This window comes from Phasianus colchicus, chromosome 2 (genome assembly GCF_987193195.1).
Source record: "Phasianus colchicus chromosome 2, bPhaCol1.hap1.1, whole genome shotgun sequence".
Taxonomy (NCBI): Eukaryota; Metazoa; Chordata; class Aves; order Galliformes; family Phasianidae; genus Phasianus; species Phasianus colchicus.
This window is the reverse complement of record NC_143437.1, coordinates 10,050,838-10,064,980: the sequence shown is the minus strand read 5'-3', so window position 1 is coordinate 10,064,980 and position 14,143 is coordinate 10,050,838. Positions and strand designations below refer to the sequence as shown.

At 43.3% G+C, this 14,143-nt stretch overlaps 1 protein-coding gene across 6 annotated transcripts in view; it reads left to right on the top strand.

Annotated features, from left to right (window-relative positions):
• The window catches only part of LOC116228122 (calpain-14), a 30,740-nt gene extending 20,008 nt beyond the window's left edge, over nt 1–10,732 (top strand). For 5 of the 6 annotated variants that reach the window (XM_090134754.1, XM_090134753.1, XM_090134752.1 and 2 more), the window contains 10 exons: nt 966–1,171; nt 1,685–1,721; nt 2,552–2,614; nt 3,623–3,680; nt 5,149–5,213; nt 5,653–5,721; nt 5,835–5,913; nt 6,901–7,017; nt 7,693–7,748; nt 8,037–10,732. In XM_090134754.1, the coding sequence (XP_089990880.1) occupies nt 966–1,171; nt 1,685–1,721; nt 2,552–2,614; nt 3,623–3,680; nt 5,149–5,213; nt 5,653–5,721; nt 5,835–5,913; nt 6,901–7,017; nt 7,693–7,748; nt 8,037–8,063 (777 nt within the window). In that variant the 3' untranslated portion in view covers nt 8,064–10,732. Of the gene's footprint in view, nt 1–965; nt 1,172–1,684; nt 1,722–2,551; nt 2,615–3,622; nt 3,681–5,148; nt 5,214–5,652; nt 5,722–5,834; nt 5,914–6,900; nt 7,018–7,692; nt 7,749–8,036 lie in introns of those variants that run through there. The other variant, XR_016463918.1, reaches the window with a different exon arrangement.
• Nucleotides 10,733–14,143: the final 3,411 nt, after the last annotated feature.

Here is a 14,143-nt window from a genome sequence, read left to right as displayed (position 1 = left end):
CTTATGGGAGACTTGAACTTCTCAGATGTAAACTGAGACTATTGTGACCAGCAAGTCTGTGAACTTCCTAAGAACATGTTGAAAATAAGTTCTTGTTACAAGTTATGAGTGAGACATCTAGGAAAGGTGCCCTGTGAAATCCGTTGCTTGAGAAAAGGGAAGGCCTTTTAGGAGAGGTGACAGTAGGTGGCTGTCTTGGCCACAGTGACTGTGCATTAGTTGAGTTCAAAATTGTAGGTACTGGTCAAAGAAGAGGAATGGCATCTGCATTACTAGGTGGGGAGTAAAATGGCTAAATGTAAAGAACAGCCAAGACTGGAAGGTGACAGTGGTCTTTGCTGGTGGGGATATTTATTTGGCATTCCACTAGGCCCCCAGTGTTATTAATCTCATTTATAATGTTGCCTAGATAAACACTTATCCATCCTTCTTTTGTAGAAAAGTGCCTGTGGAGTGAAACGTCTGCAAGAGCCAGGAATGACAAGTAGTTCGTTGACACAGGCTAGGGATTAAGTTGCTCTTGCACTACATTCAGATCCCAGGTGCTCTGCTACTAGATACCTAGTGCAAAGAACAAACTGAGGACAGAGTGCATGGTACTTATGAGATAAGGGGAGTGCTCTGGATTGTGAGGAGCAGTCTTTAGAGCATTTCCTGCCTGCAGTCTTTTCTGCCAGTATGCAAATTACTTCAGCAGTAACTTAAAGTGGCAGAAGCCACATCTTTTCCCAGTCCTTGCTCTGTTCCTTGCAAGTAGTATTATAATGTTGATAAGGGTGTAGGAAGCACCATTCTTTGTCACTTTAATATTGGGCAGATTGGATGTAGAGTCTTATGGACCATCTTAGCTGCTTTTGCTATAGAGATCTGAAGGCAAGCAACCTCTGTGCCATGAATTTCCTGTGTGTCGTTTGTTCCATTGTTCAGCTGGTGCAGAACACATTTATTCTGTATTTCTTCCCTAGCAAGAGGAAATCAATCAAAAGCTGCCTCCAGCATTCTTCACCCGGCACCAGCCTGTGAACAAGCGCCAGGTCTTCCTTGATGAACGGGAAGTGACTTGTGACTTCCACCTGGAGCCTGGTGTCTATGTGATTGTGCCATCCACTCTGGAGCCTCAGCAGGAGTCTGAATTCATTCTACGTGTCTTTTCCAGGAAGCACATCCTTCGGTGAGATGCTGCGGCCCCTCTGTCAGCACCCAGTTCTCTTGCATGGTGGGACAATCTGGACTTTCTAGTTTAGTGGGGCCTCATAAGAACTGAAGCATGCAGCACATTACCTCTTGGAGAGCCTGATTCTCTCCCAGCTCAGGATGCTCAGTGTCTGAAGTATTGCTTTTTGGTCTTGTCCTTTTGAGAAGCATTGAGCTAGGCCCACAGAAATGATTCTTAAAGCATGCTTATGTTTAAGACTGGAGAAGCACTTAAATGTAGTTTTGCCAGGGGTCTCTGCTCATAGTGGTGGAGGTGTTATATCATGCTTTGGAGACTTTGAATGCCAATAGCCACTGGAGAGCCATATAGACATGGTGGGTTTACCCTAGTGCAGCTGTAACGCTGGGGAAAATACATATGGCAGAGCAGTGGCATGGGGGTCTCTACTTGGGGGTGGGGGATGTCACTTGTGATCAAGACAGACAACTCTGCAGTATCTCCCTAATGTTTTCTCTTTCACATCCGCAGGGAAATGGGTGGGAACACCAGTTTCATCCTCTCCAAGGTGAGTGGATACAGGGGGAGTGGAAGGCCCATGGTTTCAGCTCTTGGATGTTAGTTTTTTCCTGTCACTCTGAACTATGAAAAGGGAGAGTGAGAATGCGAGTGTTCATGCTGCAGCACTTCACAAATTGTAGCTTGGGTTTACAGGCAGATTCTTGGACCTTGTGAACAATCAAGGCAAATTTTTAGACACCATTTTAGTTACTGTTTCACAGCTGTTCTTTTTTCTTTCACTGACACAATCTTACTCTGCAGTCTTTCCTGTTCACAGCTTTTAGAAAACTTCATGTATTCCTCCCCACTTCTTTCAGGCCTTGACAGGCTTGAAGATGCTGTGGGGTCAGAATGTGATTCCCCTATCACAATACAGTGATCCATAGGTTGTTTTAAGAAGAGCGAGGCTCAGTGGCCATATATGTGTGACTGTATCTTGTGCAGGGAGGCTTTATAGCGTAGTCCATTCCCTTGGCATAAACAGGGCCATTCCTTCTTTTGTCCCTTCCATTCTCCTAAATGTATATACTATCTCTTTGGCATGGATTGAACCCTATCCTTTTTCTTCTTTCACAGCTTGGAGTGGAAGAGAAATGTTTTTCTACACTGAGTGTTATCTGAAATTTTATTTCCAAGAGTTACTGTTTTTATGGGGTAGGGAGCTATCTAAGCAGTGAGTTGCATTAGTGATGCAAGACTGATGGCAGTGGGAGGACATGGAAGGAGAGCAGAGCTCAGGAAAAGCATCTTCAAATAAGTGTATCTTGAATGGCCACATTTTTCTTCCTTAAGCATTTTTATTTAATTAATTAATTTATTTTATTTAATATCCTGAAGGAAATTGTTGATAGGTATGAAGGCAAGATCTGGGAGGACTTCTTCACAAAACATTTTGAACAGGTAGGTGTGTGCATGCACCACCAGGGGAAGCAGTGTTATTATGTAGTTCTGTGATAGCAAAAACATCTAACTCTGCAAGGGATGTTTGGATATAGAAGCATGGGGGACAGAGAGAGGCTGTGAGAGGCTGGGCTATGTGTACAGTGCTGATTTCGTGCAGCAGTTTTGAATACAAAGCTTTAGAAATATGTTAACACTGAGACAGGTAAATTCCTGGAACTTACTGCTATGGGACATTGTGGATGTGACAGTATCAACATGCTCAGAAGGCATTAGCAAACTGATGGAAAGCAGATCCATAAACAGATACTAAAGGACTAAGCATGTATGTAACCTTTAACATCTTTATTTCAACAGCCATGGGTGCCAGGGAAATGAGAATAGAGTGTGGATGCTGATCAGACTCACATGCTCTCCTTAAGCATAAACTCCTGTCCCCAGTATCAGGGACAGAACAGTGGGATGCATTAACCAATCCTATTCTATTGGGAATTTCTGCTCTCACTGGGGCAAGTCAGCTGTTAGAAGACAACATGCCCTGAGAAACTTGAGACTTGTCTCCTACTCATTCATCCCACGTTGATAGCAGCTACCTTGCTTTTAGAGCTGAAATACAGTTCTCCTTTCAGAGGGGTGGCTGCATTTGTTCGGTAGCATACCCTGCATTTAGCAAGCACATTTTCTCCAAAACATATTAGCATTTCTGTTAGCAATATTTTGACAGAAGCTTGTCCTAACAAGAAGCAAATGCTTTTGCTTCTTGAACGTGTAGAATTTTGATTCTGAGAGTGGTATGGCTTTCAGATGTGCCCTGAGAACTTAACCAGGAGCAGACTGCAGCTCCTGCAGGCTGAGAATCTTGTCGTATTCAAAGGAAGCCTTTCCTATTGATTTTCACAGTGACGGGAGTGGGGCCAGAAAATTGGGAATTAAGATGAGACATGCTGGGAAGACAAAAGAGGGAGAAAAGAGATTTAATGATTAAAGTAATTCTCCTTTGTATCACAGAATCCTGAAATAAATGCTGTTCAGCTCCAGAGGATCCTGAATAATGTATCTTGGAGACGTAAGTGCTGAGAAATAATTTTTCTGTGAAACAAACCTTTCTAGAGAAAGTCTTCAGCTCCGATATCTGAAAATGAAGATATTGTGAGCAGATTCAAACTCTGAATCTGATCTCCAAACCCAACATGACCTCAGCATTGATTCTGAAACCATCTCTCATTTCATCCTGTGCTACTGCCACAGTGTTGGCAATGCCTCTGCTAGAAAGTGAGCCTGGTCTGTAGGCAGCCGTGCGGTGCAAGGGAATTTATCTTGATGGCTGTGGTTCATATCTGCTGTTCCTATGCTTGCTTACTTTTTTTGTGTGCACAGGACTGTTCCTTGCTTTGTCTTAGTGTTTGGGAGACAGGTAGCCTGTCTTACTCATGTTTGGGACTGTCTTTGTCCTGAGGTCTGTGACACCTGCTCTGTGCCGGTAGCTGTTCAGCAGTGGCTGCTTCCCCTGAGCAACAGTAATGGTGTTACAGATACAGTGATGGATCCAGTTTCCTTTCCCCGTTTCTTCAGTGGTATCAACCCATGCACAACACAAAAATACACCATTCAGTCATTATGGGCAACAAGATGAATAAGAGACTGATGTGGTGACAATTTCACTTAGATCTGCCCTCTTTTCTGCAGAGGTGTACTAAGATAGCTCTCTGTCTTGGCAGAGTGACCCATCAGGCCCTGTCTTATCTGTGAGAAGACTGTGTTGAACGGTCTATTTTTTGTGTGTGATCAAGGTTAAGACATGAAAAATGTTACATTACTTAATTCATATTTAATAAACAGGGCTATTAACAAGATTAAAACATCTTCACTTTCTGCAGAGAAGGCACTGGTGAGTTATGGTTCTGTCTCTTGCTCCGTGGAAGTCTGCATATGATCTAAAGTCACAATTTGGAGTGAGATTAGAGTCTCTTTCTGCTATTCTTCATTTAATTTATGTATGAACCAGGAATGCTAAGCTTGGATGCAACATCATGTTTTTTGGTGATGTCTGTACTTTTAATCATATTAACAGAGCTGGCAGTGCCTCTGCGAGAGAGGGAAGAAAGGATGCTTAGCATGAGGCAGGGAAAGCAAGAGAGAGATGTTTAGTGCAAGGGCTTCAATTAATGTGCAGTACAACTCCCCAGAGCTCTTCAGGTCAAGTGACTTTGCTCGTGATCCTGCAGTTTGGCATTACAGGTTTGGAAGTCCTTTCCTTCCATTTTCTTTAATAGCTGGAGACAGTGTGCTATGTTTTACTCTGTATTACATGCCTGCAGGGAGCTCATGTTGGGTTTTGTGAGACTAGCAGAATCCATCCTGTTGCATCATATTTTAATCATCATAAATGATGCGTTTTCTCAAGCGGCTGAAAAGTTACACAAGGGCTTTGGGGCCCGAGCCATCTCAAATGAGAACAAATTCTGTCAGAGTCCATTTTTCTTAGTGATATTCAATGTGCTCTCAAAATAGTCTTTTTTTTTTATCCTCTCCAGATTTTTGGAGTTTTCACCTGAATTTCAGTCTGGACGCCTGCCAGAGTATCCTGGCACTCCTGGATGTATCCTCCTTAGCGTGAATGATGCTTCTGGCTCATTTAATACTTCACCGGAGCATTATTTCTTAGGGCAGATTGAGTGTCACTTTGGTTTCTTAATGACTGGAACATGGCCGTGCTTTTCGAACTTCTCATCTTCCATAATAACACTTCCATTGTAGCAGAATGGGATGGGTTTGAGAAAGGGTTGTTTCCTCCAGCTTCTGATATCAGCAGCCAGGCTTCCATTGATTTTAGGGGGAGGAGAATCAAGTCTATGAGCTAAGGTTTGTTGGTTAAGAAGTCGTTATCTTCTTCACATTAAAACTGTGTGAATATTACAGTGGCTATGAATTTTCAGTCAGTATTTTTTTTCTTATTTTGTGTTATTATTTGTACTTAGTTTTATGTAATGTACATTCTCTCATGTTTAAGATATTCTGACCTTAATTATTCCATGAAGCTGAATGCCACTGGCACGCTGAGTATCCAGGAGTTCCGAGTCCTGTGGAAAAGGCTGCTTTTCTACATGGTATAGCAATCATTTCTGTGTACCACTGCAATATTCTTCTACTCACAGTGCTTTTGTTGTCCTCTGCTGTTGTTTAAATATTTGGCTTTTGTTTGTTTGCTTGTTTCCACCAGGAAGTTTTCCAGAAAAGAGACACTAACAGATCAGGAAAGCTAGACCTGGTAGAACTGCGTGCAGCTGTACAGGAGACAGGTGCGTGCCACAGCACATCTTGGTGAGGCTCATCCTCTTCCTCAAAAAGGGAAAAAATTGAACAGGAAAAAATCTTGACTTGTTGGCAGAGCCCGGAGAGAGTGGGAATTATCACAGGCTGCATGGTATTAGCCATCTCTGCTTTCCTTTTTAGCTAGGTAAAAATATCTGAGAAGTATTTTGCTGTGTGGTAGACTGCTTAATCTTTGCCTTTATCTTTGGTATTGTACTGATGACATGTCAGGGACTGAATCTGGAAGTCTGGGACTTGCACAGAGGCAATACCAGTGCCAGGCTTCACTAATACATCATCTTGAGCTTAAAATAGAAATGAAGAACATACACAAAGGTCCAAATACCTGGACCAAGGTCTGTTGTGCTCACCATACTTTGAGTAAGGGTTGGTGCTCAGTCTTTTACCTCCTTTTGCAGTTTTAGAGCTTAAATGTCACTCATCTTTTTGATGTGTGGTTCACCCTGTTCATCTGTGTTAAGAAAAGCACAGTTAGAAACCCATGCAGACCTCTACTAAAGCAAATTAAACTACCAGGCCATGAGTAGGAAATACTCCTAGCAAATTGCCTGCAAATGTTGCTTGACATGCTTTCTTTATCGGCTTCCTCTGGATTTTCTTTGTCGTTTCCTCTCCTACCCTCTTAAACACAGCTGCTGTTACTGCCTTCCATTCACTCATGAGTGAATGATGCCCGTTTGTGTTTTATTACAGCTCTAACAGGAACAGGAGTATAGGTGACCAGATTTGACCCCTTTAGAGTTTGAAAGAGCTGTCTGCACCTGAGGGGCTGGTTTGGGCTCGTTAACACTTGACAAACGTAGGGGAGGTTTGAAAAAGCAAATGACTGGGAAAGGGACTGAGATCAATGAGTCATGTAGACACAGAAGCATATACATTTAGCTGCCCACAACTGGGACTTGCCCTCTCATAATATTTTTCATGTTTTTATTTTTTTTCCCCCTCTCCTGAAGGCATTTCACTCAGCAATGAAGTCTGTAATTTGATGGCAATCAGATATGGTGACCCTGACTTGAAGATCAGTTTTGAGAGCTTCATGTGTTTCATGCTTCGAGTAGAGATCATGGGAGGTGAGGCTCATGCTATGCAACTGGCCAGGGAAAGCTCTGCTGCCCAACTAAGCGCTGGCCCTTCCAAGACTGTTCCAGCTGGCAGTAGCTAAGTGAAAACAGAAGGGTTGGGTTTCTTCTCAGAATACACAAAGGAATTTGTTTAAAGCAAGGGACAGAGGAAATTGAGCTCTATATCTGTACCTTTTTGCCAGTCTTTTTCTACAGAAATCAAGACTGTACGTATCAGAGTGATTTAGCTCCCTGCAGAGAGCAGCTCTGCACCAGTCTCTGTAGGAGGCAGGAAAATTACAAATGGAAGCTGCTTATTTTCCATATACCTTTGGTTGGACTAATTGTGGTGGTGAGACAGGTGATACTTTGGTCTGTGAGTTCATGCTGCGGACACCTCCCACGTGTCTGAAACTGGAGCTTGTGAGGCTTGGGACATCATGCTTTTGGAGACACAATAGCAGCAGAAGACAAGTAGATGGACAGAAAGTAATGTGCCTGTCTTTATTCAGGATTCCTGGTGTTCCAGTGCTCAGGGATCTTCCAGTGAGAATGGGGGCTTACATGCATTTGTGAATAGATTATAAACTCCTTCTTTTCAAGTCTTTCGTAGGACAAGGGGTCACAAGGTAGTGCTGATCTCTTGGCTGTCAGGTTAACACTCCTCACTTCCTTTTTTCACAGAGGCCTTTCGCAACTTAACACAAGATGGTAAAGGGATATACCTGCGGGAATCTGAGGTAAAGCCTTTCCTGACTGACAAATGCAGCTTCTTTTATTGCAAGCAGCACTGTATGGTTTGTTCTCCAGCCTTAAAAAAGGTATCTCTATCTGATCACTTAAAGAGTAGGTTAGAAACAAAAAGGAACACAGGCTCTTAAGTCCTGTGCCTCCATGTGGCTTCTACTCCTTCTACAGACAAAAAAAAAAAAAAATCTCCAATATTCTGTAGTTTGGTTCAGTTCTGGATATCACAGGGCACTCTTAGGAATGGGTGAGTTTATCCTACTTTCCTCATTATTTTACAGTGGATGATGATGACACTGTATTCCTGAAGGAGTTCTGCAAAGGAGGGGACAGCAAGACCTGTACTGCAATAGGAAAGGCTACTTTCTATCAACTTGCTGTGTACGTTGGAGTCTGGGCTCTTCTCTGCAGTTTACTTCATAAGCAGTCTTCCCCTCAAGCAGACTTGACCTACTGACCACAGACCTGTTGCACTGATATTTTTGTAATGAATACGTTTATTTGAGTCCTATTGCACTTCAGACAACCCTTCTGAGAAGAGACTGCTGGATGCCAACTGCTATGGGTGCACCATGGAGCATAGAGGCTGAGTTGTTGGAATCACCTATTTAATGCTAATGTTACTGTGTTACTATTATAATTTGACATGTGCTGTGGCAGTATCCAAAGGCTGTGCTTGATGATGCAGCTTTGTTGGGGCATGTAACTCTGAATCTAGGAGAGAAACAGCCCCTGCCTGAACTGTGTTGTCATTTAATAGAGAAAATCCATATTCTGTAGTTGCTTGACCCATGATAGAGAGCTGGAGTCTGTGTGCTTGTCAGGGCAAGGGGTTGGGGAACTCTTCCTTGGCCATGACTTGGAAAGATCATTTGCAAGCATTCAAATCATCTCTTTTGCTTTCATGCATCAGCATAGCTCTATTGAAGTGAACCTAAGGTGATCTGACCAGTTTGTGGATCAAGCCTCCAGCTCTTAGTTGAGATGGAGCTTGTGATGTTTGCAGATTTAGTTAAGAGCAGGGGGTTATCTCCACGAGTTGGAAAGCACAATACAGTGAGAAATAAATGAATCCAATGTTATCTTTAAATCACTGGAGACTGGCGGGGAATAGATGTTCACTGTAGCATAATACAGACAGGAGCAGTCTGGCAAACAGACTGGTAAACCATTTGGGTGTTTGTTGGTTCTTTTTGTGAAGCAGAATGAGAGAGTGTTTATGTGTGAGTTGTTAACTGATTCAGGCACATACAGGCTGTAGTGTTAGAGAACACACTTGAGGCTATTCCCACCAGACTCTGTGTTGAAGTTAGTTGATGCATCTCTCTGTAGGACCCTTCTTCATTTTCTTACTATTTATTTATTTGGCCTGGAAATTTCCACAGTAAGTGCCTGTTACAGGTTGCTGCTTTGGCTTTTGCATTCCAACGGACAGCGCAATTGTTCTTTCACTTGTGCACAGTCTCCTTAGACCACTGAATGCAACAGGGTTCTAAGCAGGAATTATTATATAATGGAAGAAGATACTGTAGTGCCTTTGTGGGAAGGAGTTGTAACAAGTTTGCATAGGCTTATGCCTATACATGAACCTGAGCTCAGGGATGTGCTTCCTACTGCACTGAAGCCTGTGCAACAAGCGTATTTAGAGAGAAACTCCATTGTCTATGTGTTCCAAATCAGGAGGCATTAAACAGCACAAACAACAGTGTGCTCTTTATTCGCCAGAACAACCTGTTCCTAAGAGTATTATTTTCATGCTCTTTTTATGAGAAAACTGTTAGAACCAGATAAATAGCTGTATTTTTCGCTGTTTATAACATGGCGTATTTACCACTTATTGTGCTGTGTTATTGTCTGTCACTGGAGCCCAAGGGTTCAGAACTGTGGGGCATAACAAGTCAGAAGGAGCAGGGACATCCAGGATCCTTGAGCACATGTCATGGTGCTATCATCTTGCTGGGCTTGCAAAGAGGCTATTACATTACAAAGCAATGCCCTTTCCCAGTTGCCATGCCTCTGTTCCCTTTTGTGACTTGCAGCTGAACACAATGGAGCAAACTAAATAAGCCTGATTTAATTTGCACTCAGCTCAGTGGGTGATGTTATAAACACTGATTTACTACATGTAGGAACAGCACTAGAAGAACCAAAAAGGTTGTAGGAGAGAACATAGGTCTTGCTCTATCAGCGTGCTCTGAAGGAGATGAACCCAATGAGGGTGGCCCTAGGCTGACATGAGTGTCAGCGTGCAGAGTTCTCAGCAGTGCTCTGCTGGACATGATGAGAAGTAAATCTGTCAGTCCCAACTGGGTTTGCAACACAGTGCTTGTTGTCAGTGCTGCAGGAAGCATTCGTGGCCAGAAGGATGCTGGACAAAGCTTCAGTAGCCACTGCCCCCAGCCTTGTGCAGAACTGTGGTGCAGGACACCCAGTTTCACATGACAGTTCATTTCAATTCTGTACACATTGTTTTCTATATATATATATATATTTATATATAAGATTTTGTACTTATTTGCTTCATACCTATTCAATGCAGAGCAAGGAGATTATTTTGCTATTGATTACTTGATCCGGGAAAGAAGCAGAATTTGTGCCATGCCATGAATCACTAAGCACTTGCAGCAATAAACTTTATTGAGCCACGTGACTTGCTGTTACAGAATTATAAAGAATGCTTTACTGGAATGATTATACCAAACCCTGTACAATTCAAACTGAATTATCTGGCTCACAATAAAAATGTTTTTGGCAATGGCACCTACTCAGACACTGTGAGGCTTTTATATTGCTAACAGAGTAACGTTTGCTGGGCAATTCTGAAGATATATTACTCTTCATTTACAATGTGCGTTGTAGGAAAGAGTGGTTTAAAAGGCTGCTGAAGGATGCATTCGTTTGTAACCACTGTATTTATAGAGATGCTGAGCTATGCAGTGGGTGGCATTGCTCGAGCAAAAATAGAAGAAAAGTGAGGCTGGTATTGCTAATAGAGGCTTTTTTGGAGGGAAAGACAGGCGCAAGTAACAGGAATAGCAAACAATGGCTGAAATGCGAAGAGGAGCTGAATAACAAGGCATGCTGCAACAGTAAGACTGATGTGAAATTGAAAAGAACTCTGCAGACAAAATACTCGGAGCAGGATACACGCTGCTGCACACAGCAGAGGTTTCCTGGATGAACTTGGTGCAGCTGGGGCAGGGGCTGGTCATCCTCACTGCGCATGTCCTGCATTTTTAGGACTTCTCTCCAGATGAGAACAAGCTCTAATCTCAAGCCTAACAAGATTTAAAACAGGTGAACGCTGAGAGCTGTGTGACGAGCCTGGCTGGAGTCACTGTAAAATGTGGTCTCAGTGGAAAGCTGTGGCAGAGACCTGACATTTGACTTCAGGGAAAAGAGAGACCATCCTGAATCAAAGCCACTGCCACATCCAAGTGTTCACCTGCTGCACCTTTACTAGGAAGCTGAAGTAATGTAATAGGATTCCAAGTCCTAAACACAAGGTCTTTTATCTCTCTGTGAGCTTTTCAGGCTGCTTCTAGGCTTTCCATCCAAGCAGGTAAGGCTGGAAGACTCTTCTCACTCCTGTAGAAGAGGGGTGAAAGGCCCTTGCAGGTATGATGCTTACATCCTGACTCAGGACATGAATGATGTGCTACGATACCCTTTGTTCTATTTAAATTGCTATGGTCCTTCCCATAGCCACCCTCTTCCCATACCCACACGCCCCATGACAACTTGATTCTATGATTCTATGAACTTCCTCAAAAATAGTTGAAATATTGTACTGAGAAAGAGAAAAATATATTTTGTTTTTTTTTTTTTTTTCCTCTGGTCCTCACGAAACGAAATGCTGATGATTGCCTTTGCCTTTCCTTCCTGCTGTGTCTTACACTGGATTAGACCTGAAAAGCCGTATCACCAAGCTTGAAGTTCAATTTATCAGTGCAGTCAGGATTGATTTGTTACACTACCTATTCTGGGGAAACAAATGTCTCCATCGCTCTCCATTCCAATCCGGGCAGACCTTTGTTTTGCTCAGATCAGCTGTATAATGTAGGAAGCTGATGTTCCATAGATAAAGGCAAAAAGCCTTGCAGAATCCTGACTAATCCTACCCAGCCTGGCAGTGCCAGAGACTGGTGCTGCTTGCAAAGTTCTCCCTTGTCATGCTGGTGGCTGCAGATATTGGGCAGGATGAATGCTCTTTGCCTGCACTTGTCCCCTGCTTTGTTGTTGTTGTTGAACAAGTAGCAGAAAGTCATAGACAATGATTCTTGGGTGAATTACGTGTCCCTTTCATCACTAATAATGCTGTAACCAGACAGTCAGCTTCGTCCTTGGAGCCCAATTTCATAGCCAGAGTCACAGTGAAGACAGTTGGTTTTTGTACAAATTTTCAGCTGCTTTGTGAGACAATGGAAACAGACTTTGCTGCTGCTATTGAGGTTAATAAGTTTTTCAACAGGAATTTGCACCTGTAATCTAGCACAGGAACTCTCAATTAAAAGAGCATGCAGTTAAAAAGTCACTTTTTTCCCCAGACTCGCTGGGATGGAATATTTGGAGCTAATCAGGTAGAAGTGTGAGAATTACATTTTCAGGTTCAAAAGACCCAGAAGGTGATCAATAGGGAGAGTCGTGTTCGAGCTGGACCTCGTTTTTTCTTTTCATATGTTATGTTTGTGTCACGTTGAGGAAGGGTTAATGCTGAGCAGTCCTGCAGATGTGCTGTGAGAACAGCAGTGTCTACTGCTGGTGCTCATTCTGTGAGATAAAATGAAAGAAGTCATTGCTCTGAAGGAGCTTTATTTCCTCAGGTAAAAGCAGGATTTCTTTCTCATAAATATGCTGCAGCTAGACACGAAGCACTCACTGCCTGAAAGCAGCTCTGCTCTCAGCAGCTGAAGCTCACAGGTAAGAACTGGGGCCTCTGCAGCCCTGGCTTGGGTGCTGGCAGCTTTGAAGCTGCTTGTTGTCTGGGCTGAGGCTGTGAAAGACTCTTAGCTCTGAATTTGTTTGGGGAACAAAGCTGTGTTTGGGTTAGGCTCCTTACCAGCCTCCCTCTTCCTGCTGCTGCCTTCTAAACCAAAGTGCGATCTAGGAATTCAGCTCTCAGAATCAAAGGGCTGCAGCACTTTGGGTGTGAGATTTTACGTTGTCCCCTTCTCTGTAACCTGACAAAATATATTGTCATGAAGTTTCTTTTAAAAGGAAAAAGAGAACAAGCTCAAAGTTGCACGCTTCCTACCTGAAGTAACCCTGAGCATGTCGGGAGCAGCGTGACCTGAGAACTTCCCCATTCCTGAGCATTGCTGACAACTCGATTTCTAATCAGGCTGCCTTTCTGCCCCCTGGCAGGGCACAACGCAGAAGTAAGGCTGGATCAGTGTTTTCAAATGTTCAACTTTCCAGCAGTTTAAATTGCTGAGTTTTGCAGAGCTTTAATTGCATCAAATGCAAAAAGAATGGGACGCTATATCAAACTAACACGTAGCTAAGCACATAAAGAATGTAGGGGCTGAATTAACAGAAAATAATTCATATGATGCAAGCATAAATTGCTGAGTGCAGCGGAAGAGAATCCCTATTTCTTCTTCATCTTGTTTCTTAATGGTGAGCAGTGCCTGGAAATATAAAATTGCAGAAGTGTGGTGGGCTATGTGCAGGGTCACCAACCACCAGACCAGGCTGCCCAGAGCCACATCCAGCCTGGCCTTGAATGCCTCCAGGGATGGGGCATCCACAACCTCCTTGGGCAACCTGTTCAGTTTGTCACCACCCTCTGTGTGAAAAACTTCCTCCTAATATCTAACCTAAACCTCCCCTGTCTCAGTTTAAAACCATTCCCCCTTGTCCTATCACTGTCCACCCTCGTAGAAACCCAGTTGTCACTGGAGGTCTTACCCTGGCAGTAGATCTACAACAGATGAATTATTTAAAGCAAATAGTGGCAACAAGTCCTTGTGTGGCCCCACAGTGCTTCCTGCCTGTGGAAGCTGGGATCAACTGGGGATGTTTCCCTTGGCTTACAAGAAAAGCTGAGCTGCTCCTGGCCCTCCTGGGACCTGTCCTGGTGAGAGGTCCTCCATGTCCCCGTGGGGAGGGACTGAGGAAGGCTCATTGCTCCAGCAAAATGAAGTGATGAGAAAAACAAAGCTATACCCACTAGAAAAATGTGATAAGGCCAAGGACAGTGGGCATGAGGAGCGGGCAAGAGTGAGCTGTTACATGCAGCCATGTTCTAGGTCTTTAGGCAAAGCTTGATCTTTTCTATAAACAAATAACGCACTTATTTACATGAATAATCCCCATTTCTCATGCAAATGATTTCCCTACTGCCACTTCTGCCGCAAATAATTTTCAGCATAATTACCACATTTAT